Source organism: Anopheles darlingi, chromosome 3 (genome assembly GCF_943734745.1).
Source record: "Anopheles darlingi chromosome 3, idAnoDarlMG_H_01, whole genome shotgun sequence".
Lineage (NCBI taxonomy): Eukaryota > Metazoa > Arthropoda > Insecta > Diptera > Culicidae > Anopheles > Anopheles darlingi.
In genome coordinates this window covers 46,373,138-46,398,324 of record NC_064875.1, presented here as the reverse complement: position 1 = coordinate 46,398,324, position 25,187 = coordinate 46,373,138, and the positions used below count along the sequence as shown (strand labels likewise).

General features: G+C 50.4%; 2 protein-coding genes across 4 annotated transcripts; one reads left to right on the top strand and one right to left on the bottom strand.

The window, feature by feature from the left end:
* On the bottom strand, positions 1 to 2,725 carry LOC125954602 (mRNA-capping enzyme). Its single transcript, XM_049685046.1, has 2 exons — positions 2,512 to 2,725; positions 1 to 2,385 (listed from the first exon to the last, which is right to left on the bottom strand). Exon 2 carries the CDS (start codon positions 2,319 to 2,321, stop codon positions 474 to 476), a length of 1,848 nt encoding a protein of 615 aa, XP_049541003.1. The 5' UTR covers positions 2,322 to 2,385; positions 2,512 to 2,725; the 3' UTR covers positions 1 to 473.
* Positions 2,726 to 3,119: 394 nt separating this feature from the next.
* On the top strand, positions 3,120 to 23,692 carry LOC125954661 (ubiquitin-conjugating enzyme E2 W). Of its 3 annotated transcripts, none has more exons than XM_049685137.1 (7): positions 7,132 to 7,295; positions 20,897 to 21,144; positions 21,279 to 21,370; positions 21,452 to 21,554; positions 21,620 to 21,705; positions 21,776 to 21,921; positions 22,006 to 23,692. In XM_049685137.1, the coding sequence occupies exons 2-7, from the start codon at positions 21,013 to 21,015 to the stop codon at positions 22,017 to 22,019; spliced, it is 573 nt and encodes a 190-aa protein (XP_049541094.1). In that variant the 5' UTR covers positions 7,132 to 7,295; positions 20,897 to 21,012; the 3' UTR covers positions 22,020 to 23,692. The 3 variants fall into 3 exon arrangements, with proteins under 3 accessions (XP_049541097.1, XP_049541094.1, XP_049541093.1); XM_049685136.1 differs by having other exon boundaries at positions 20,774 to 21,144; XM_049685140.1 differs by lacking the exons at positions 7,132 to 7,295; positions 20,897 to 21,144 and adding an exon at positions 3,120 to 3,299.
* Positions 23,693 to 25,187: the final 1,495 nt, after the last annotated feature.

Sequence of the window (25,187 nt, the reverse complement as noted above, 5' to 3'; positions counted from 1 at the left end):
CACTTGCACATCCTCTAACAATGTTTCTCATTTTATTGGCTTATATTTTCTACGTCTTTTAAGCTTCCTTCATCAACTCGAGCTATTCGACATTTCTGATCAAGTTCCCGCATAGCCGCATACATAACTGAAATGTAATTGATCCCGTATGCATTCATTTCTACTGCTCCTTGTCTTTTCCCAATTTCATTTTTAAAATCAGAGCACAACAGAGTGGAACTGCCTCGTTTGAACTAGCACATTAGCAACAGCATGTGTGTTTGTGCATAAAACAAGAAAATGACAATACAATATTCTGCGCACCCTTCTATTCATGTAGATTCATTGCGCACATTCGTTTCCTTTAAATCACAACTCATCTACCGATCGGTAGCCAGAGAGGAGCTCGCCATTTATTCACCGAGAAGAGTTCGAAGAAGTGTAGGGAAAACTAAGAACTAATGATAGTTGATCTTTCGTCCTTCCGGCGTCCTTCACTGTGGTCTGGGAGGTGGCATCCGCTCCGAGTCCGATCGGTAGCCTTCCTTATCGATCAAGCTCAGTAGCCGATCGGCTGTGACCGGATTGCGGATGCTCTCCCAGACGCTTCTGGCCGTCGCGTAGCTATTCGGGAACGATTTGTCCGTTCGCTCGCGCATCAGCACCCAACCACCGTCATACTTGCACTCGATGATCTTGTTCTGAAGCTGGCGCAGCTCTTTCGTCAGCTTGATCTCCGCGTACGGGAGATCCATGCCACCGACAAACAGCAGCCCGACCTTGCGTGGTAAACAGCCCTGTTTCGCCTCGTCCTGGATCTGCAGCCGGAAGTCGATCGAGTTCATGTCGTGCGGTTTCCACTTGAGCACCCGTGGGCAGACACCGGGCGTGTACGGGTCGAGCGTTGGCTGGTAGATCAATCCGTCCGGTTCGTGGCCGAGCGTTTGAGTGAACTTGGGCCCAAGCAGCGACTTGGATTGGGTAATGTCCCAGAACTGCTTCTGTCGCACACCGAACGGTTCCTGCTTCCGATCGATCAGCCCCTTCTGTATGGCTCGCGTCCGCGAGTCGATCAGCTCGCGCTGGATCAGCCCTAGTCGGTCCGGGTAGAAGGGCCGCTTGCGTACCTCCCGGTTGGCGAAGTATATAATGTCATACACGAGATATCGTGGAATCTGCTCCTTGCCCACCTTGTCGATCACCATCTCACCATCGACAAGCGTATCGACCAGATGCCGGCTCGGATCATCGAGCGCCGGAAACCGAATACCGTGCACAACGAACACCGAGTTGTCGCGATCGAAAAAATAGATTTCATTTTCCCGAAGGATGAGCATCATGTAGCGTGTACCATCCGCTTTCCACGACACCCGGTACGGTATCTCGGTAAGAAAGCGAATGTTCTGCATATCCATCGAGACGGGTTGGGCCCCGGAGAAGCCCTGCATCGTCCCGCCGCACATGTTCCGTACACGATCCTGGAGCCGTGCGATCAGTGTTACATCCAGCACAAGCGTCACCTGCGGTACACCCTCCATGAAGACGGCATTCGGATTATAGGAGAGCCGTTTCCGTTTGTGAGATCTACTACCACCACCATTCTCACCATCCTGTTCCCCGGTTTTGCGTTTCGTACCGCGACCACGATCCGATGAGGTCTGCTCTCCTTCAATCTGATCGTCCTCATCCAGGTCTTGCTGCTGTTGCTGCTGCTGCAGCTGATGATTCGGACGATCGCTATCGTCATACTCTAGGCTCCAGGCTGGCAGTTCCGGTGCCAGCGGTGCGTCTTCCTCGTCACCATACCGGCGAAACAGTTCGGAAATGTAGTCCTGCTTGTAGATGCCGGGTGGTCGTGCCTGAGCGAATGCCATCACTGCCGCATCAACCGCACAGTCCATCCGCTCGACCATGTACGACACGATCAGGAAGCCAGTTCGGTTGAAACCATGCGTACAGTGCACCCCGACCGCATCGAGCGGATGGTCCTGGATGAACTCTTCCACGATCTCGATGAATGCTTTGGCTTGCTCGCGCGACGGCGTCTCGCCGTGGCCGCGGCACTGCAGCTTGATGTACTGGCTGCCGGCGTCCTCGATTCCGTGCCGATCGTAGAACCGGTTCGTGTTGGTCAGATCGATCCACAGACCGATCTTCACCTTGTGCCGGCGCATCAGATCAAACAGCATCGAGGGTGTGAAGGAACATTCGATCGGCATCTGTGACTGGAACTCTTCCTTCAACGGGGTTTTGAACGCCAGGAAGCGTTCCGCGATCAGTGAGTCCGATTTGCGGGGACATCGTAGCCAGCGGTTCGGAATCGGGCCGGGACCGCGAGACATTTTTAACTTTCCCCTCCTTCGCCCCGCCGCTCGTCGTTTCGGTTTGGGTTTCCTTGGTTGTGGCCTACAGATGGTATGAAAAGGATACGGCGTCATAAGCACAGATTGCTGACTGGGATATCCTCATCAACACCGTCTTTTCGACGTCAGCAGCCGCACCGACCACTCTTCTCCGTTTCGATCAACTCACCTTTGGAAAAGAAAGCGAAGCAGCTGACTTCTCGTTCACCCTGCCGTTTAAGATAGAACTTCCCAACCGTCTTCTGCTCTGCTTAATTACACCTGCGTACCGTAGTCATCTCCCTGGGTGTAATTTTGATGATTCTCGGCTAAATCGGAACAGGAAATCCGGGGAAAAATCTTGATTTTCACTTAGCCCACAATTCCCGAACAGCGAGCGGCGGCCGCGAAACAAAACAACGTTTGACAGCTGGGAGTCAAGGTGCTTAGAGGTGGTGGCCTGCCATGCTAGAAACCTTGGCAGGTTGCCATATTGGATGTATTACGACGTTTGCGTACACCAACAAAACAGCGCGCGTTTGTTGGACAAAGCGTGTTTGGAAAGGTTTTATGACGCATTGAATATTGAGAATACTTGTAAAAACTTTAACTTTCGAACCGCATTTCTCAAAACCCAAGAATCCGCGCAAACAGCTTCGAAAACCGCGTCTCGACTGTCAAATACTCATCATTTTTCTAAAATCTGCGAGGAGTGTTTTCTACATGACACCACCTCTCTATTTGAAAGATAGGTTTTTGGAAAGGGTCGGTGGTGGCGGGGTTTGTTGATCTCTTGCCACAAAAAAAAAAAAACGTGAATCCTCGTCGTCGTCCTCGTTGTTTTTTCGTGATAATCGTGTTCCCGAATTTGTGTTTCCTGTTTCCGGAGAAACAGTTCTCGGCCGTGCCACGGTTTCTGGTGCGTTTCGTATGAGCAAGACTGATAGCTGCAGAAAGACGGCCATGAGTCCGTCCGAGGTAAGTGCCGAAGCGCGAGTTGTTGTTTTGAATTCCGTTTTCCGGATCCCACACTCTCGTCACCGTCCGTCTCCGCAAACCCCACGATTTGCACCACGCTGCACCCTCAAACCGGGAGGAAGATCCTGTTCCAAGGTGTCCGCAACGGAAGAAATCCTGTCGGGTTTGATGACCTGCTGCAGTTCCTTTCCGGTTCTCCTCCTTATCGTCAGCGCAGCACGGCTTATCGGTCGGGCCACGGCTGAGCACCTCAAGGTCAGGCTGAACTTTTCTCCCGCACAGTTTATTGGCCCACTGCCAGGATCGATAGCGCTGTGCGTCATCAGACCATCTGTTACGGAAGGTATGCGAAGGACCTGCCACGGATTCCTGTGCGGGTATCATGTTGCATGCATTACCCAGCGGATGGTCTCTGGCCGGATCCTCGTCTTTGTTCGCCGCCCCCCAAAACGTGACCCCGTTGAAATCACGTGGTGCGGTACTGTCCGAAAAGCCAACCTTCTGCGCTGGCCAAACGACGACTGCCGCGGAACGCGTTCGTCAATCGTCAGCCATCACTTAACAATTCAATCACGGCAGCGGACCACGCGGCGTTAGTAACAATGTGATGCCGTGCGGTAAACCAATAACCAAATGTGTGTTTTACCGGGGACGGGGGGTGCTGCGGTTAATCGATAAATAATTAAAATTAGATTTGATAAACAGCGTCACGAACATTTCCAAACAATCCTCCATCATCAACCAACAGTTCTCTCCTTCCTCCGCTGCCACTGTGTGGCGCTTATCGGGGCCGAGTGCGCTGGCCTCCGTTGGTTTTGCCGATAAACATAAACTGTGAATCATCTCCCGGGTTAGCATCTCGAGATATCGTGGTCCGAAGTGGTGTAAAGTGTGTGTGTGCGCTGCGGACCAAAAAAAAACGTAGCCAGCATCCTTGGTTGATCAGCAGTTCTTCGAGCAATCAGCAGCCACTCAGCAGCAGCAGCAGCAGTAGCAGCAGCATACTGTTTACCCAAGCGGCAGGGGCCGAAATGGGGAACCGAGGCGGAGATGGTGGCATCACTCGCCGAGGTCAACTCTTGGATAAACAGTCTCGCAATCGCGCTCCAAAAATCCCGAAAATTGGTTCGATGTATCTAGTGTTCGGTGGTTACTAGGCTAGGGATACTTCGGCCCCCCCCCATTCGCTTTGTTTACGTTTACTACTAGCGCCACGATAGCGCCGGGCCATTGATTTAAAGAGAGGAAAAGGGGGGGCAACGAGTAGTAGTAGCTGGTCCGCGTTGCACCCGGCCCCGGGTCTCACACTTCTCTTCCCTTCCCTTGTGCGTGATGTATGCTGAGCGGGATCGCACTTCGCGGCTCAGCTGGGACTGGGACGGGCGAAGCAAAACATTCCTTCGTGTCCACTTAAGCAGCACGTTCCAAAACAGGGAGAGGAGAAGGAGGAGGGGAGGGATGGGGGGGGGGGGGGTTGGTTATACTTTCTGGTTAAATCAGTGGGGAATTGCACCCTTGGCCGGTGTCCTTTTGAGCGGGCCAACGGTGGTAACTGTCGAATCATTACTCAATCTTCGGTGAAAAATGGCTTGAGATTTTTAAATATGTTATACCAAGATTCAAAATTGATTGTTTTATATGATTTATGCAATAATCGTTAACAGGTGTTTTTTTAAGAGAGTTTTTTAAGAGTAAGAGAGTAATTTGACTATTTTTCCTCTTCCTCTTGCATTTAAGAGCTTAACTCACATCTCAACGATATTCTCGAAACGAATGTTGCTACAATAGAACAGCAAAACGCTTCATTAACCTAAGGGTTTGTGGATAAAATTACTCAATAGGAAGCATGAAAGTGATGGTTTCGGGCGGTGCCTTCCTTTATCGCGAAACATCACGATTCCAGAAACATCATGCTAATGGGGTTTTGTATAAATGCACGATGGGTCGAAGCGTGCACAAGTCCAAGTCCACCGTGCCCGCCAACCAAATGGCGCAATTCTGCGTTGCAACACGATCGCGGCGCAGGGAAAGATTAATAACTAGCACACGCACACACATTCGCACACATGCACACACACAGCAATTCATATTCATCCTACAGCTCCCTTCGACGCCCGCACTCAATGCTGCTGCTGCTGCTGATCATCAATTACGGGATGAGCGTCTCGAGGCACAGCGATCGCAACGCTGCAATGTGCATCTCCTGCATGTGCACCGAGTCGAGGATCGAAAGAGCGGTCGAACCGCGATCGAACCGCAACGGGCCCCCACACATTGCAGCTAGCTTTAACGAGGAGGGTTTTGTCTACGGCGTGCATCTCTAGCACTAGAGGCAGGGGCTCTTCACGACATTCGGTCGCCAGCCGTCATGTGCAGGAAAGTTCCGCATATGGTGGCCCTTTTAACAACCAGTTTCTTTGTATTTGCATTTTGTGCTGCAGACTACGACGAGACTTCCTGGTGCGCTCTTTCGCTGTTTGCAGTGCTGTCATGTGGTTGGTAAAAGCGGCAATGGTCAATCTTTCGCATTTATCGACATATTCTTATGAGAGATCCCTCTACACACGCTCCTCATGTGAAGATGCGTTTTTCATTAAACCGAAGCCTCAACCCCCTTTGCTAGCTTTCGGTTAATTCTACCGTTGTTTACTGTTAAACGATCTAATGGATCCATCATCGACGCACATAAACAGGAAGAAATCTTCGGCATGCATTCGCTCAGCTGGATGCTGGATCTGTTCCGGAATTCATTGAACAGCTCAGCCGTACACCGTATGGCTGCCTAGATGTCTGGGCGTCAATCAAAGTAGCACTGTAGCGATGACAGGAACACCATTTACTTCATTTTTCCCTTCTGTTTAAGTATGTTGAAAACGATCTAATTGTGCATATTGCATATTGTTTCACTTTAAGTTCTTCTGCAAAGTGGGTTTGCATCATGGATTATAATTGAGCACATTAAATGCGGCACATTTCACGCAATGAAAAGAAAATGGTGCCGATCGAGAGGATGGCGGTTGATACTGCTTTTACTGATTGCTACGAGCATGCGTACGATTGCAACAACGCTGCACTTGCATTGTGCAGTTTCAGTCGCCTGGACAATTTCGTTCATTGGTTGGCGTCGTGACTAATTACTTTTAAATTACAAAACCCATCCAGTTTCATTGACTGGAGAAAGGGTTTTCACTTTAGTCTCAATTGAACCACAGGACGGAAGAAACATTATATTTTATTTTATGATCCAATGGAGCATTATTTATGTGTAACATTGTAGTGGTCGCTAGCGCCTTGATCCTTGTGGTAGTAGTCTTACAACGACTTATATAGGGCTTCTCTTGTTGCGTGGCTGTTTGAGAACAAAATACCTTCCAATAACCGATTTGGAGGGCTATCAATAAAATTCAAATCAAAATGTCGCGTAACCACCTTCAGCAGGCGATGCCCCATCAAGCCCGGTGTCAGATGACACGGTGCGATCCCTATGGGGTTCACCAGCCTGCTGAGAATCGGGATCGTTGCCCATTGTGTCGCGGTCCTATCAGTTAAATGTTTTATCGCTGATAGAGCCTGGAAGACGCCCACTAACCGCAGCCGAATGGCCTGGCTATGGTCATGGTCAAGCGAGCGTCGAAACAGCGTGCGCGTTGTGCCTTGAGGAAGGGAGACGCTCGTGCGACGAAACGCGTTCGCGTTGATGCCGCGACGCGTTACTCTCAGTCAGTCAGTCAGACCGAGGCTGTTATACGCTCTCGCGCATGCGACGATCGAGTCCCCGGCGGCGGTTCACATGGTAGCACACTTCACACGCCAGCTACGATGATCCGCGGTTCGCGGTTCGTGCTCAGTGCTCAGTTTTCTCGGAACCGCGGCTCGTGACAGTAGTGTACACCGTCGTCCTGTACAGTAGTTCGCGAACGCACGCAGTACACGGATGCGCCTTTGTTGTCGCGTGTAACGCCCGTTGACGCACGGGCATTTGGTGGCGAGTTGATTGTAAAGCAACATAAAATTCAATTTCAAATTTATTCAAACTTTTCTCATCTTCTAAAACACCAAACGGAACTCAAAGGAAGGCGGCTCGTGTTCTTGTGTGGCTGTGTGTACCCACGTGTGCGTGTGTGTCGATATACGTGTGTCGCCAAGCATTAGCTCAACATTCCACCAGCTGATACGGGGCTGATGTTCCTGTTTATAAAAATGTGTCCCGTTTTGTTTTTGTCCGAACGGTCGAACGAACGTATTTCTGGAAAATCCGCATCATAATCCCGCGGCGGCGAGTCAGTGTGTCAGCACAGCTCCGGATTCGAAAAGGCCACCCGGTGTGGAAAACGGGGTGGAAAATGTGTTTTTCCCTCGAAAGTACAGGGCGGCATGGTTCGTGTGTCATCAGCACGTTCACACTAGCTGTGTCGCGATCATTGTCTTTGACGGCCGCCTGCGGCCAAGGCGAACCGCTTGGCTCGGAAGATCGGGAACTTGAGCTGCGAGGAAATCCGACCGCAGATGACTACAGATGACGGATGGTGTACTCATTTGGCGATTTATTAAAAAAGTATATTTAAACCCGCTCGCTCGTGGGGTACTCTTGGCACAATGTCTGGCTGGTACGGAAGAGCGGAACAGTGTGAAGGGTTTTGGGAGCGTTTGCTCGTATGCAGGCAGCTCGCTTTGTCTGATCCATACCTATATTGGTTTTAATATTTGAGTTAATTTGTTGGATCAAATATATTTACAATCTGCTTTAAAATGAGTTTAACTAAAATGAAATGGAGATTTTGCCAATACGATCGTGCTGCCAAACGTTACCTAGTGACAGTGAGGACTAGCATCGACATGCTACGATGTCCTCTGGTCCACCTTTGCGCCAGATACCACCATCACATTAAGCGGAAATGTCTGGCGTGCCTTTGAACGGTGCTGCCCGGTAGAGGGATCCCTCTTGCCTGATCGTCCCGTCGGTGGTCGCTCGCTCACCGCGGGTGGCCTTCTTGTGGACCGATGGACACTCGATCTCCGCGGCTTCAAACTGCACCAGCGGCCATCCTGCTGAGACCGATTTACACAAAGCCGAGCCCCAGGAACATGCGGCAGAGTATCATCGCCATCATGTTTGCTGCGATGTTTGCAGCCGTCGCTCGCCCGTCCCACTGGTCTCCAAGGAAGCCAGTTTTCCCCGCTTCAAAACTAAACGCAACAGAGCAGGCCGTGCACCGTGCGTTGTGGTGCTGGTGGTGTTTGGGGCGTTGTTTGCAGCGGCATCTGGTGATCGCGACGCGGTTTTTCTCGTTTGAAGCGATCCGTTGTTTGTTTTCGTATAAAATTAGAGCACTTATCGCGAAGCCGCGCAGCAGCAGCAGCCGTCGCGCTTCCCCTCATGATCCCTTCATCGCGTCTTCTATTTGCGGTGGCATTACATCGACATTACACGATTTGGCGTAGTGGCGTGCGTGAGTCGTGAGGGAAAGGTGGGGGGGGGAGGGGGAGGGACGTAGTCGAGAGGCAGCTTCGGTAGTTAAATAAGCACGCGAGCAGGGCCAGTGTTTGGTCCATTTTGTCTTAAACTAAACCAAACCAGAAGGCGGCCATTGGTGGACGTAACCATGGTATCACGGTTCCCTTCACGGAAAAGAGAGATGTTATGGGGCGCGTTTGTTTGTAGGTCGTTCAACTGGCCGTTGTTGTTGTTGTTGTTGGCGGTAGTAGAATCACGATAAGAATAAGGTGGGCCACGATAACGCCTATGGCGTTGTTTCCATATCTCGCTTGTCTGCAGCCGTATTCCTGATGAAGCAATTTGTTGCTGTTCAGAGTCCGCCTTTTCGCTCTAGGGTGCACGCGGGCCCCTGCACGGTTGCCCCTCCCTTTTCGTTGTTGCAATTTTGTTCCACAACAACAATGCCACAGTCTGCACGCTGCTGCTGCTGATGCACTTTGGCTCGAGCATCGCGATCGCGACCGAGAAGAAACGTTGGCATTCGATGTGATGGATTCCCGTTCCTTGATCTCCGCTCGGCGCCACAGGGGACTCTGTTCCTCACAAGGAGAAGAAGAAGAAGAAGAAGGTGCAAGTCGTCCTCGTCTTCACCTCGGTGTTGGCCATCATTTTTCATCCATCAGCGTGACCACCGCGACCGGTGTGCATCATCGTTAAGCAATGAACATCGCTCCGTCGCTATCTTTATGGTCGCCTGTCACATTGCCAGCGCCCAGGGAACCTTTGGAACAGGAACCAGGAAGAAATGGAACGTTCCGCTTGACACGCTGGCCCCTCGATCCTCACCCGCGGGGGAAAAGGTTCCACCGATAATCCTTCCGCAAGGCAACGCGAATAGATGGACGGTGCCGGTCTGTATGTTGGCCACTGTAATGGATGGATTGCTTCTAATTTGCTAACGGTTTCTGGCGTGTCCGGGAACCTCACCACCACCGACACCGGTTCGCCATAGTGCAGGGCCATAATTTGTAGTCCCGCAAAAAGGGTTTGCCTGTGTTGTGTGCGCGCGGAACGGGCGATGTGGCGCACTTAAATTGCCAACGACATAACGACTGCGTCTGGTGGCTGCCAGACCGCTGTACCGCCGATTCATTCCCTGTCATCGTCAACCGGTACATGGCCCGGGAAAGGAGACAGCTCATGACAAGACCATCTCGTGTGCGCTGTGTCTCCACAGAACCGACGAATGCGGCGGATCGAGCGTCGTTGCCGATCGATTCCAGTTTGTGGGTGAAGGTCTTTTCCCGTTCGGTTCGAGGTTCTCTTTTGTTCACGCGACACCACTTACCTCTCACCTGGCGGCGGTACTCTTGTCATCGAAGATAAAGAACGATCTTTGCGTAGGATTATTTTTTTATCTCCGCCAGATCGCGCGATCGAGACGCATAGCATAGCGACGCTTCCTGGCAGACACTTCTTGGTAGTCTGGCGTTCGCTGGCCGGCGCTGGCGACCGGAAAACGATCTCAAAACGCCTGCCACCACACCGCGGCAGGGAGCAGCCAGGCACAGGCCAGGCCAGGCGAAACTGAAAAACGCTCCATCATCTCTCGCACATGACTTGTTTATCAAACAGGAGCGTGTGCCCCTCCCTCCGGCGGCGTCTGCACTGCACCACTCTCTCTACGCTGAAAACCGCTGGATGGTCTTTCGCACCAAGAAATTGTGGCCTTCCCGCTGTTGGTGTGTTCTAGCACATACAAGCAATCGGTTACCACCACCACCACCAGCACCAGAAGTGTTAGAGAAGTGGAGTCCGGCGTCGTCAGAACGTCGGACTTTTTCCTCGTTAAACCGCCCTGATCTTGACCAACCCACAACTTACGACCAACGCCATTGCCGTTGACTAACCCACCAGAATTCCGACACTAAACCCTGCTGGTTGGTCACTAATTAGTTGATCAGTTTTCAACCTTTCGCCTCGGCCCGCGCCCGTGATCGCGTGCGTTTGACAATCCGTTTTCCGCAATTTTCACGCAACCACCACGCGACGGCGGCGGTCGCGACTGCGGCGGGTACTGTCTGTCTATCTGTCCGTCTGTCAGGAGCACATTTCGGTGGCCGTTCCGGCCGTTTCGTTTCTCGTTGACTTTGGCCGCCGGCTCCTGCCACCGGCTAGTAGTAGTGGGTCTATTTTAGTTTCGGGCTGGCGGGTGTGTGTACTTCTTGTGCGCGTTGCTTTTTGCGGCCGCAGAAGTTGATGAATTGGTTCGCGCAGCTAATTGACGGCAAAGGGGGTAAGAGGTTGAATGTGTGTCTGTGTGTGTGCGTGTGCGTGTGGGTTGGTCGTTTGAGGCGTACTCTTTTGCTGCGAAGTACTGCAGATAACAATTAACGAACTCCCCGGACTGTGTTTGTGTGTGTGTCTGTGCTCTCTTGGCTGACTGTCTGTCTAGACGGAAGAGTGATCCCGTTTGGTGGAAAGGTCTGGTCTGCATCTAGGAAATGGAAACTTCTTTTACACAAACGCAGACTATTCCGCCTTTGAGCGTAAGCGCGAGTATGATCTGTTCTTGTATGATCGTTTGTATTATGTGCTTTGTGAAACATAGCACTAGCTAGAATGTGCGTCATTTGGGGTGACCATAATTTTATTGGAATTCTAATACCATGAACCCAGCGATAAAAGAATTCAACAAAAATCAGGGGGAAACTTAATCATTAAGCTAAAAAAAAAAACACATCTTTGCATTCGCTTCGGATATGATCGGCATACTTTCTTAGTTTACAAATGTTATTGTTTATCCAAATGTTATGGTTAATATGATCTGGTTTATCCTTTATCCCGATTTTATTATCAAGAAACGGGCGCTGTTTATATTAAGAGAAGAGCAATGACAACGATTTTTTTGGTGGAGATTTTCTTATGGATTATAAGACTATTCAAGGTCATGGATTTGTTCCTATCGCATGCAATATTTTCTCATGCAACTACCGATAATGAATTATATAAGAAATTCTAATGTTTATATAAAGGCTTGAAAAAAAAAACAGGCATATAAATGTCTACTGTACCGATATCTGAACTGTTGTGAAGATGAAACTTTGATGAAAAAATGAACCCTTCTCAAAAATGAAAGCTCATCAAAACATTTGACATCGATCAAGAAGGAGCGCGCGCTAGAGTAAGATTTTACCATGCGTCCAGATTCGAAATGAAATGATCTTTATGGCGATATGAAGCTACGCTTTACAGCAGCACCAGCACGGGCGACCCCATGCTCTGCGGCAGACATCGTGCGCCCCCATCACCAATCGTATGCTCATGATCGCTCGGTGCGCCGTGTGCGGCCTGACCGGGACCGGGCGAGCCCGAGTTCGATGTACTCCTAAAAGACGTAAACGGCGCATTCGGCGTTCGCTGAATCGTCTGGTGTTTCCATTTTATTAGTCATCATCATCCGTCTCTCCCTCTCATCTCTTTACGATCGCGCCACCCTGCCTAACGGCTTCCCCGACCGGAGTTTGCTCGATTTGATGCTGGCGACGACATCAAGCGATCGCCAGCACACTGCTGAACTGCAATCAAAAGCTACGTTGCGTCAATGCAGCAGATCTTCATGATCCCCGTGCACCGCCCGCTGTGTCCGAATGGATGCTTGGCGATCAATCAGGAAGCGGTCTGCTTTGGCGGTTTTTATCATGGCACTCAACGCCGCCAACTACTCCCGTTCCTCGTGGTTCTTTCAGCACCACTTGGACGCGATTCTTGCTGATGAAAGGATGAAGGAAATTCAATTTTCCGCTAAAGCATTTTTCATTTCATCCCCCCGCATTCGGCGCGAGTGGAGCGGCATTTTTAATTCGCGATCATTTAAAGATCCTCCCCCGTATCAGTCTATCGAGTGGTTCGAGTGGTTTAAGAGGGATCGATTAAGGAGGCAGCGGGGGAACCACTTACTTCTTAGCGAGCGGCTCAGTGTCTCAAGTGCTTGTTGTTGGTTCACTATCCCACATAGCTGCTTCCGCACAAACGGTCGCGATTAAGACGTTTCGCTGATAATTACGTGCGATTAATACGCGGTGCCCTAGGAGTGCCCTAAGTGGCATTCTAAAGTAGCAGGAAGAGGGGCTCTGCATCATCGGAGCTACGGCTGCCCATAATTGGCTGTTGAGTTTTCGATGATCGGACCCATATTCATCGCGAGCCGTTTACTAACGAGACATTAGTGTCCACTTTATGAAAGGGAGAGAAAAACAAAAAACTGACCGGCTAACGATCTCCGGGGATACTGGGAGGTCCGGTCCCCTTTAAACGCCCTTTTAAAATGACGTTTTTATGTCGTTGTTTCGCGCTGCCTGCTAGTCTGTCCGCTGGATGCATCTATGCTGCGTGGCTGGATTGGAGTGTGCGAAAGAATGTGTTGTGCTGCTTGTGCCGCTCCCGGGCGAAGCTGGCGATGGTGATGAGTGAGTCAACGGCCATTCGACCTGGCACGCTGGTGATGCGAGGGCGAACCCGCTGTTGAGATGTGGTGGCGAGAATGAGCACCAGCACCGTGGGACTTCAGCAAACGGAGCGCCGCTAAGAAGCCGGCCGTGGGAAGACTCCTTTTCGATGCATCCACATGATCCACACGTTGGTCCGTTGGTTCAGGGAGATCGCCTTACGCCAAGTGACTCTCTTGCGTTCTTTCGAGCCATTCTGTGAACGGATGGTAAACAAAGGAAAAACGGGGCTACGTTTTTTTTTTTGAAACTGCAGCACGGTTCGTGTGTGGCGATTGAAAGCCGGCCGTGTTTCGGTCGGTCGGATCTCCACGGCCATGGGTTTTAATTGTGTTAATGTTGTCGTCTGCGTGCGGACGAGTCTGCACCCCCCGGCAGACAGACGATTTCAGGAATGGTTTTATGCTGTTGCGATTTTTTATGATCCATGAGAGGTGTTTGAGGAGTTTGACTGTCTGCCCAAATGCAGCGCTGCCAGGAATAGCCACAACAGCTTCAAGCGATTAAGGTAGACGGGGAATTCGTGTTTTGCTCACCCGTATTTTGAATTTTATGTCGAAACATTCACTGTGACACTGTGATAGATTCGCATTCAAATGATTGCAACTCCTTTTTGATGTTTGTTCATTATCCTGCCTCTAGATTGTGGCGTTGCTCGCTGAAAATAACATGCGTTTTGATAGCATTGATTGGTTTTCTTTGAGGCTATATTGACAACCTTACGATAACGATCGAGCACCTAACTTACCGGGAAAAATCCTCGCATAAATTAAATCGCTCCATTCCATTCCATTTTGTATATGATGATCATCTCGCTGTAGCTGTCGTCTCAGAGACGATACACATAAATGCCTGGGGCTCTCTTCAGCAACAACAGCGACAGCAGTTCAGCGTCAGCAGGAGGAGAAGGAGAAGGAATGTTGCAAAACTAGTTTTCGGCGAGCATAGGCCACCGTAACGGGACGGTTGTTCCGTCAAACGTAGTTCGGTTTTAGAAATCTGGAACACGCGGCGCCGCGGCGAGGGGGGAGCACCAGTTGACCCTGAGAAACCACCGAACCACGGGATGGGTTGGCCACAAATTGCATTACTTCGTCTAGTTTAATTGAAAAAAAAGAAAAATCCAAATTACGCTCACGCTCACGATCAGTCATCGAACCCCCGCTATGTGGTGGTCGAAGTGCTCTCCGCTTCTCCGCTACATTGAGCAACCATTCAGAACCATTCTAGCTTGACCACCCCGCAGCGCGAGGGCACGGGAGCTTAACGATCACCGATGAGCTTGACCAGAGCCCCCACCCCCCACGTGGCCGAATGTGAAAGTTGCCAAGCTTGCCAAGCCAAGACAAGAATGATGATCGGCACATGAAGGTCACGGAGTTCAATGAATGTTGTTAAACGTTTGTTTTACCATTAGCTCGCGAACAAGCGCGCGAGTGCGCCCCGGTTGCCTGCCCTGGCCTCACCGCAACACGTGTCTTCTTCTGTTCTGGGTTTATTAATGCCCCCCTCCTCTACGGTTGGAATTGAATATTCAATTTGTTCTAATTGCAATTGCCACGCGTGTCCTCCTACTGTCGCCGTACTTTCTTGCACGCCCGAATTCGTGGGCAATCAAAGTGCAATATTTCATCAGCCAAAGAGGTGGGTCCCCCGGGATGTCCCGGAGGGGGCGGCGGGTAGGTTGCTGGTCAACGGCGGCACCCCAGCTATGTAGTGACTGCACGAGCGGATCTATTCGATCTATTGATAAATATTGAACAATTGTTGCTTGCTGCTGCCGAGGATCGAACGTGTTGCTGTTGTCCGTTTCCTCGGTCTTTATTTGCTTTCGCTTGCTTGCTGCATTTCCTTGTTGCCCTTATCTTGCCAGGCGCGATGATAGGGAGCGCGAGATGACTCATTCAAAGCGAATGATGGCTTCAATCGTGGCCCCGTGCCTTGACCGTTGACCGTTGGATGACGAGTTGAATGTCTCTATTCAATGTCTTTGATTCTTGTGGGAGCTTCACGAACAACACATAAGGGAGGGCGGTTTGGCCGGATCGTTATTCTTAAGTGCCATCCCAGATGGTCTGTGGTTGATTATTGGGATTTACGATCGTTTTACTACGGCCACCGTGGTACGACGATCATGAAATGCGAAGTGATGTGCTAGGAGCGAGAAATGCTACGAATATTTTTTTGATTTTGATTGCCACCAAAAACATTGCGGACTCACGAGCTGCGGCCAGTTGGCGCGAGTTCTTAGCTGCGCGCGAATCCTAGCGTGTGGCAATCAGGTTTATGATTTGTTCACTCAAAGGCGTGACCACCTCGTAGTTAAACAAGTTTATTGCGAAACCGTCTCTTATCGACGGCTTGGTGGTGCCGACAGCCGGTCGGTGCCAAGAAAAAAAAAAGAGAACGGCAGAATTTATCACTACAACATTCTTATCACACACACGATGGATGTGGGGGGCCCGTTTCCGTAGCGGATTATTGACGGTCTATTTACCACAACACTCCGATGTTTACCGAGACAAAATTATGCAATGAACGACGCGATCGGTGGACGTTTACAAAAACATTAGCCCCTAGAATAAACCGATCGATCGATCGGTCGTCGATCGGAATGGCTTGCGTAAGTGCAGGGATGCAGATGCGATTCGGATCGGTGTAACGATCCGTCCTCCGTGCTACGGTTCGACAAAGCAAGAGGGCCCCAAACAAAATATTGAACAAAATAAATCAACTTGTAATGATCGTACACAACCGCACAATGTATGTATATGTCGCAGTCCGCAATCACCTCCCTGTGCCAGCCCTCGGAGGCTCGATCGGGGCAACGCTCACGCGGAACCGTTGGCGACATTTATTTTCTTCGATTGTGGCACGGCGTCGGGCACTTGCTAAGGCACCCTCGCCGGTTTGAGGTCTAATTTTAAGCAGCCGATTGACGAACCACCACCACCACGATCACCATCGCCAAATGACGGTTTTGGCGAACGACGAACGGTGATTTGTTGATGATAGTTGCCATTCGTCTCGGTTGTGGTGGCAGCATAAGGCGCTGCTGGTGCTGCTGCTGTCGCCATTACTATGCAAACGACGCTTTGTCTAGTGCGCGCCCAATCGGCTTCGTGGCGTGGCGTCTGGTGGCCATATTCAGTTTGCCGGCGAATGCTAAACATCATCAGGATCAAGATTTACATTCGTACGCACCACCTCGCCGTGTGGCGCCTTCCGTGGATGTTTTTTCGACACTCGATCGCAGTCTCTGGTCGCGAGACCTCACAGACAATCTCCTTACGATGAGCAGTAAATTGACATAATTTTTCGCTCGAAGGACAACATGAACGAGCGAGCGAGATTGACCGAGGACCGAACCGCGGGGATTTATGGTGTGCAGCTGTTCGCTCTGCGTCGCTTTCGCTCGCTCTCCGGTTGCTGGTGCTGCTGCTGCACGGCGCGATACATATCTCAGCTCAGCTCAGAGCTGTCCATCATGTGCGCGACATGAAAGCGTCCCAAAAAAAAAAAAACCACGTTTGACATCAAATCGTCCGAATCGTATAAGAAAAACATCGAGGACAGAACATCGCGATCGCCGCAAACCCAAACTATTCAACGGTCTATCCGGCCCCGATTCTGGTTGTAAAGGGAGGGTGCCCTGCGAGGGGTGTAGGGGAAAATATGGTTTTCATATGGCCAACAGCATGCTTACCCTTGCGGGTAAATATGTTCTATTAATTCGCCTTCAATGTTGTCACATGCTGCTACTGCTGCTGCTGCGGGTGGTTGGGAAGGAAGTGTGAGATTTGAACGCGATCTGCTTCCACACTCTCGGAAGGAACCCCGTCACCGATTTGTCACGAGGTGGTCCCTCCCTCCCATCCCGGGTTGGTAATGATCACGACCGGAACACGCGGCTTAAGGCAACGGTATTCGCGCGATGCCGTCATGCCGTCGGTGGTCATCCACAGTAGCGCCGCATAAATTGCCCCAAAAATGATCACCCCGATCCGCACCGCATTTGTTTATCAGTTTGTACGAGGTAGGAAGGACGGCAGGGAAGGGAATGCGGAGATCAAGCACATTTGTGTGTATGGCCATGAGATTAGATCCCCGCGAGAAGTGTGGTGTTGTTTGGAGTGGACATCATAAATTTCCATTCCTGCTTCATCCTCCACCTTCTGCTAACATTTGAAAGTACGACTTCGACCGAGGATCACCCAGTGTGAGATCGCGTCCCTCCCATAAAATGACTATGCTTGCTCCCCCCGGGAGCGCTGCTGAGGTCATCGACGAGACGCGTCGTTAGTGGTGGTGCGGGACCTCGGGTGTCCTAATATCCGATCTCCACCATCGATGATCGTTTCATGTCGTAATACCGAAATGAAACATGGTATCAACATTATCCCTCCCCTCGAGGGTGAGAGGCACGATTGCTTTTCACTTCCGGTGTTCTAATTTTCATTCTTTTTGATGCTACTGTTACTGTGGCTACTATCAAAACAAACCGTATCGATCTATACACTTTGCACAGAGGATCGGTGGCTGGATACCACCAATATGGGGTCACACTGTTTATGTTCCGTGCCCCTCACAGTAAGTAGTTCACAAACAGAGGGCCACTGTGGAAAAAGGGCCTGATCTTCGATCGTTGTGTGCCAATGTTGCTTTTAAGACATTGTCCTCCTTTAGCGACTCGCCTGCACTATCTGGTCTGTATCTGGTCTCGGGGTTCATACGGTGCTATTCCGTTCCAGCAGTTTCTGTGGTTCAAGAGCAACAATTACGGTGATCTTAGGCGGCGTTCGATTGGTTGGCCCCCTTTGGTGTCCACGAAATGCAGTACCAGCGCAGCAACGACCCCCCCGGTCCGGAACATTGTATTGCAATCCCTGTTGCACAGCTGGGAATTGTATGCGTGCAAACAAATATGGGCCACCGAAAAGGGGGTTAAGTAAATTATGCTTAACGCTAAACAGACTTGGCTTTGGCACAGTCGGGGCGCATTGTTTTGCACGTGGTTCGTGCTGCACAACGGTGTGCACTGTGTGCGATGGTGGTGAACCCTTTCGCAACATGCGGTAGCCAAACCAAACCAAATGCTTATTGGTCTACTTTTACCCACCATTGCACCCTTCTAAATCATCGTCTAAGCCATATGGTTGCATCACGAAACTGCGGTGGCGGTTCCAGACGGCGCGCTTCGAAGCTGATCTTCACAACACTGGAGAGGCTTCCTGCGACTGGAAACAGCTCGACTCGAAGAGGAGGAGAGGATAGACTTTTCGATTGAATCATTGCTTCGATTTGCGATCGCGTGCGGTTGTGTGGTTGCCCTCGCTTGGAGGAGATCCCCTTCGAGTACTACTACGCGCACCATATTGGTGAGCGCACGCGATCACGTATGGAAAGTGCAAAAAAACGTTGTGCGTCGTGGCGCTATCATTTATCCCCGCTTCCCCGGGCTGTACGTGTCTAGCATCGGGAAGCTAAAGAGGGGGTGAGCACCATGATCACCATTAGAATACGATCACAAAGATGTCATAATGGTGATTATCTAACGATCGCAGGCCAGACGATCGCAGGCCGATGACGTACGACGCGAGAAAGGCAAGGCGGACAGGCAGGCAGGTTCCGTTTATGGTTTGCCACCACCACGGTTGGTAGACATCGTAACAGATAATAAGCATTTTGCGCCCAGCCATTCGAAACGTTTCAAGAAAGTTCTATTCTTACGATGACGACTGGATGCGATCTTTAGCAATTAGCAATGCGCCCTGCAAACGACAGGTTGACGCGTGGCACTTCGATCAATGGATCTCGTTAATATCAAGGTAGCTGTACTGATCAAATGCAAATCTAGTGGTTCTAGAACGACGATGCGGAGCGATGGTGATCGCATATCATCGGTACCCCAATGACGCACAGGTAACCTCGTTTTCGATTGTCCACTAGTGGAGACCACACCACATGGCCGTCCAGAACAGGTGCCCGGACCGGACCGGACCGGCCACCGGTGCGATCGCGTTTGAGCGTAATTATCTCGCACTCGCAATCCTGGGGATACCTGGGTCCACCGTGCCTCGTGTCGTTTAATTATCGGCGGTACAAAGGGCACCGGAGAACATACCCCTTTTGACCTCTGGGGGCGGTTGGCGCTAAGCAAACAAACAGCCCGTGTCCGCGGGTTACCGGTTTTGCGCGGTAGCGCTAACACTGTTCGAGAAAGTCGCTGCTGGTTGGTGGTTATTGAATTTCCAGCACCCCCGGCGCGCTCGCACGGGCCCATGCACTACGATCGATCACGGCGGTACCGCAGCGGTTCTATCCGCTGTGCTCATTAGCATGAGCATGGCGTCGTCATCGCTGTCGTCGCCATCTCGTCGTCGTCTGCATTTGGTTTTCCGGTGACCATCGGCATCGGAAAGCATTTCAGCGGAACTTATCTTTGGCCTCACAGACCACGCAGGGTCCCCATTGGGCTCTCTTTCTTTGTGTACGCAAATCTGGATTTAAAACGCAGCGCGCACGGTCAGCTCTTACTGCCTGATCTCTGGTGTCGCCGAACTGTACCGCACCATGTTAACAAGGCTTTCAAATGGTGGCGCAGTTAAGGGCCGGACTATCCGCTACACACAACCTTCAGCATATGACGCGAAGTTCATTGAAACTGTACACCCGGGCCACGGGGCGCAACGATGCGCGCCAGCAGCAGCTCACTCGCCTCGCCTCGGCTTGCGGTACGCATATTTCACATTCACGTGGTGCCCTACGGCACCGATTTGCTGGCATGCGAATACTGCACCACTCGCGGCGGTACATTGCAAATGCAGCTAGCAGCGAATGCATTTTTTTTTCTTTCCCCTTTTTTGGGGCCAACAACAGCAACACGGGGGCTCCGGGCTCCGTGTTGTGGTTGGTTTTCGCGTGAATGGAAACTCACATACGCGAGACTGGCCAGGCACAGAGACCGTCCGCCGACCTCCCGAGCTGTGTGGCAACTGGTTTGTTGTTTGCGAAATCCCTTCGATCGGTCGGTTGGTCGGTTGGTCGGCCGGTCGATGGTCTCGTAGCCATGATCTTTGTTGAAGGTGGTATGCGATCCCCGCGGTACACGCGCTCGCAAACTTTCCCATTGCAACTGGTAGACGTCGCCATCGGAGCTGGTTCCAATATGCACTAGGAAGTTTATGCTTTAGTGTTTATGCAATGAATCATCCTCGATGTCAATTAAGAGATAACCTGGTGTCCCCATCCGCCTGCACAGGAATTGCGTTATCAATCCCGTGCAAGTGACACAAGAGCTGCGTAAACACCGGGAAATTGCTCCGTCTGCATCATCATACCCAGCCAGCGATGAGTTCTCCCGGTGATTCATGAGCGCGTTTAGCGCGAATTTCCTTTGTTTCGTTCCAAACAAACCCGGCCTGCGTTCAATTAGACTAAAGTGAAGATGATTGGCTTGGGAAGAAGAGGTTCAAGGGAAGGAAACCCATGCTAAGCTAGCTTCTTGATCTTTCCCAATACGTGTGTAGTGCGTGTTTAGGCCGGATGATCCACAGGAGGACGCTCAGTGCTTCGCGGACCATCGGCAGCACCGGCAGCAGTTCCTCGTTGTCAGTTAGTGTTCCATCTGCTCTTCTGTTCGGCCCCTCTAGTGCGGTAGTTTGTGCTCGGTGGCACATTTACACGTTCTCTGACCCGGACAAGTCTTGATAAGGAAGAGTGATTTGGTTACGCTATTAGTGCAAAGGTGAACCGGGAACCAGGAAAAATGTTTAATCGACTGCGAATGCGTAAGGAGAAGCCGTCGAAATCGGAAACGATTTCCACCACCAAAACGGCCGTCATACAGGATGCAGCGAAGGAGAACAAGAACCTGATCCTCGACAATAGCCGCTGGGAGGCAAGTTGTTGTTCGTGCGTGGTGCTACCGTGGCTGTGGACCAGACGGGGATAGTGTGGATTGCAAGGTTGCCCGCAAACTGATGATCTCTAACCTTGGTTTTTTTGTTTTCTTCTATCGCCCATCATCAACAGCGTCGCCTACAAAAGGAACTGATGTCACTGATCAAAGAACCGCCACCAGGGGTGTCGGTAGATGAAGATAGTGTCAGCCAAAACCTAACTCAGTAAGTAAAGCAGGACCTCTGTTCACCTCAGGACCAGTGGTAATAATTCCTTTTTTGGGGAACCTCTCCCTCCTTTTGCAGGTGGATCATAAACATCGATGGTGTCGAGGGGACGCTCTATGAGGGAGAACACTTTCAGTTGCTGTTCAAATTCAACAACAAGTACCCGTTCGATTCGCCGGAGGTATGTACCATTTCGCAGCGCTCCTTCCTATTGTTAATTGCTCTCTTTAACCTCTGGCTCCGTAGGTGACGTTCATAGGTTCCAATATTCCCGTCCATCCGCACGTCTACTCCAATGGACACATCTGTCTATCCATCTTAACGGATGATTGGTATGTTTGCACAGCGAATTGGTGATGGGCCAGTAATGGAAAGTAATGTCGAGCATATTCGTCTTCGCAGGTCACCAGCGTTGTCAGTGCAATCCGTGTGTCTTAGTATATCGTCGATGCTGAGCAGCTGTCGAGAGAAGCGCCGGCCGCCAGACAATGGGATCTACGTAAAGACATGCAACAAAAACCCGAAGAAAACGAAATGGTGGTACCATGGTAAGGTCACAGGTTCTCTGTGTGATCGTGTGTTCGTGTCTATGAGCTGCTCTTAATGTAACGTTCCTTCGTTTTTTTTTGCAGACGATTCCGTGTAGAAAGCCGAGTGCAAGTAGCAGTGATCGGTTGCTTCAGCGTCGCGGTGCTCTGTAGGTATCGTTATTCGTATTGTTATCGCAGAGCACCGAAGTGTAGATGAACGTATCGAGGGTCGCTTTGCTGGAAATAAGGCAGCGAACCCCCTTGACCTCCAGTTCCGATGAATCGAGTTGGTCATTCTATTTTTTTAAAACCCGATTACGATTGATCACTGGCTTGACGGACGGGAGAAGGATGTAATACACAATACTACCCCCAGCGAAGAAAATGAACAGGTGGGAGGCATTACGGTAGTAGTAGATTCAGCGTAATACACACACACACGATTGATGTCGAGCAGCAGAAGGGCAGCGAACGTGTGATTGTTTCAATCATCTTGTGGATTCCATGCAGTAAAGCAAATCAGCAGTCAGTCAGCCAGTCAGTCTCTTTTGTAGTATTCGTAGCATAAACTTCCTCAGACGAACAGTGTGTGTATGCTTAATTTATTGTATAATCCCTTTCGCCCTAATTAGTGGTTATTAATTTGGCAACCCAGTCTCGCACCGGTGACTAATATGGATGCGGGCCACCAGCCATGCCCAGTCATTGAATTAGGTTTACTTTTATTTGTAGCGGATAGTAGAGAGTGATAGTGCTGTGTAGGTTAAATGGTGAGTGTATCACGCAAGACGATTAATTTGTTGAACAAAATTCCCCCCCGATTCCCTTTCGGGTCCTTCAGTACCGCCGCCGTAGTGTAGCAGTGATACGACTATGTAAAAAGCTCCTTAATACTTAATCGATACCGTCGTCTATCGTTGCGCGGTATGAACGCCCTTGCGAGTAAGGATGCTGCCGGGTTTGGAAACCAGTAGAACGGCCGCTAGTAGAACCCGGACAAGCACGCATAAAATGACTTAACCGTTAGGATCAAAAAAACACACGAAGCAAATAATGTGTTCATCAATGTGTTTGGTTTCGGTAGAAGAGCGATAGGATGGTGGGCATCCACGGGACGGCCATTCAAACGGTACATAGCAGAACAGTTTGGGCGACGTTTTTCTGCACATCATTTATCGAAATTATTCTCGCAAACATTCCCTGAACGAGTTTGCCCTCGAGACGACAACAGGACAGAGTAGCACTATAGGATAGCTCTCACATCTTCTTATCGGACTTAACCAAGTGGAGAAGCAAATTTCGAATTACAACGCCGCAGCCAACAATAAGAGTGAAGGATAGCAGGGTTGGGAAGGACGAAGGTTTAGTTATCGTTGTCGATCTTGAGATAGTGATTAGCAGACGGAAGGGGACAAAATTTGTGTGCCAGGAAGGTCCTCACGGAAGACAGCTCAGCGACCATAGAGTCGACATTTTACCGATTACAATAAACCCACGTGTTTGGCTTACCGATCAGCAAGCGATCGGCCACGGCCTGAAAGCATCCGTCAATTTCGTAGTGAAGCGCTAAAGGCGAAACAGATATACAGCACACACGTGTAAGCACATACGCCCGCCACCGCCTGATTCTAAGCACTGATAATAATGTAGAAAGAGATTCACTCTACCTTCTCCTACCAATCCATCATCGCTTCCGGATGTTGGCCACCAGCGCTGCTGCGAGTGCGAGACGACGTGATGTTGGTGGAGATAATGTTTTAAGGATCTAAATACAATTGCAAGCAATGTTCGCTCGATTCTAGTTTATTCCTCCGAACTAAAGACGCCAGAAGTGTGGCCCAACGGTTAATTTGAACCACTGCAAAGGCTCCCTTGGTTGGATTTTATTCGGTACAGATTATTTTCTTGCTCGCAAACTTCTTCGAGCACTTTCTACTCGAAACTAGTCGCAGCCTGCAAGCCAAATTTGAAATATTACAAGGTAGTTGCGCGTTTTCAAATATTACTAACTACTACTAACTACTACCATCTACTAAAAGAAAACGATACTACTAGTTTCAGTAGATCAATCCAAGTAGATGCCGATATATTTATATTTGGGGAAAAACATATCTACGGAAGGTTGCAAGGGGTTGATGATATGTACAACAGGGCGTTAAGGCTTTACACCACAAATGCATCGATTGCATCACGTTCGCACCTACATTCTGAATTACTAGCATCGATGAGTGAAACACAGAGGCCCTTCATACCTCTACCAAATCCAAGGCACGGTACGCCATGGAATGTCGTACAGCGCCACGTGTAGCCGAATCTAGCGCAACATCCCTGTTAATGACCTTATTCCCCTCCCCCTTATCAGCACACGTGAATCCGGATGCAGAAGAATCGATGCGAGCCTCCTTTTTTTTGGGGTGGAAGACCGCAGGAGAATCATTTTCGTGCCTCTGTGTTTGAGTCACGCTGCTCCGATCACTGAGGCCTTCCCGTTTCTGCTGCTGATAAGCGCATCACATCTCAAACGGCTTCGCCGTGGGATGATTTAATAGTTGGCCACAATTACGTTGCTACCGATTACATGGTGGCGGGTTAGGCTAATTGCTGGCCACACGATGGGAAGGCCGCTTCGGTACGAAATTGTAAATATTTGCCACCCAGAAGGTGCCCAGTGACCGAATGTAAGCTAATCGATCGCTGCTCCCCGATCGCAGCACACGTCACATTCTACCGCGCCATAATCGCGCCTTCCGATCGGCCAGACCCGGCATACTCGTGGGCCAAGATCCCGAGCATCCAAAACGTAGTGGGGTAGAAGCGCAATTTTTGTTTACTTTTACTCAATCATTGCATTCCATCCGGTGGGTTGTTTGTTGTCGGTGCGGGAGTTCCACACACGGTCTTTGTGCATGCGGGCCCCTCTCCTCGATGAGAGTGCACTAATGGTGCACCATTTCGTTTCGCTTCTTTCAGCAACGCGCTCCTTATCAGCCGCGAGCGGCACAAACAAACGGATAGCCTTTCGACACGCACCGCGCCGCAAAGGGGGACGCTTCGATTTCGTTCGTTTTATTCGTGCGGCCAATCGCTCATATGGTGGGCATGTGATCCGGGTGAGCATTACCGTGTCGAGTGGCGCTAAAGCGTGAACTTTGGCCGGCGTGTTTGAGGTCGTGTCGCTCGTGCGGTTCCCACGGTACACGACATGCTGATACGATGATACGTCATCGATCATGAAGCACCGCGGAAGATTGCCGCTCGTTTGATGTGAAGCTGGAGTATTGCTA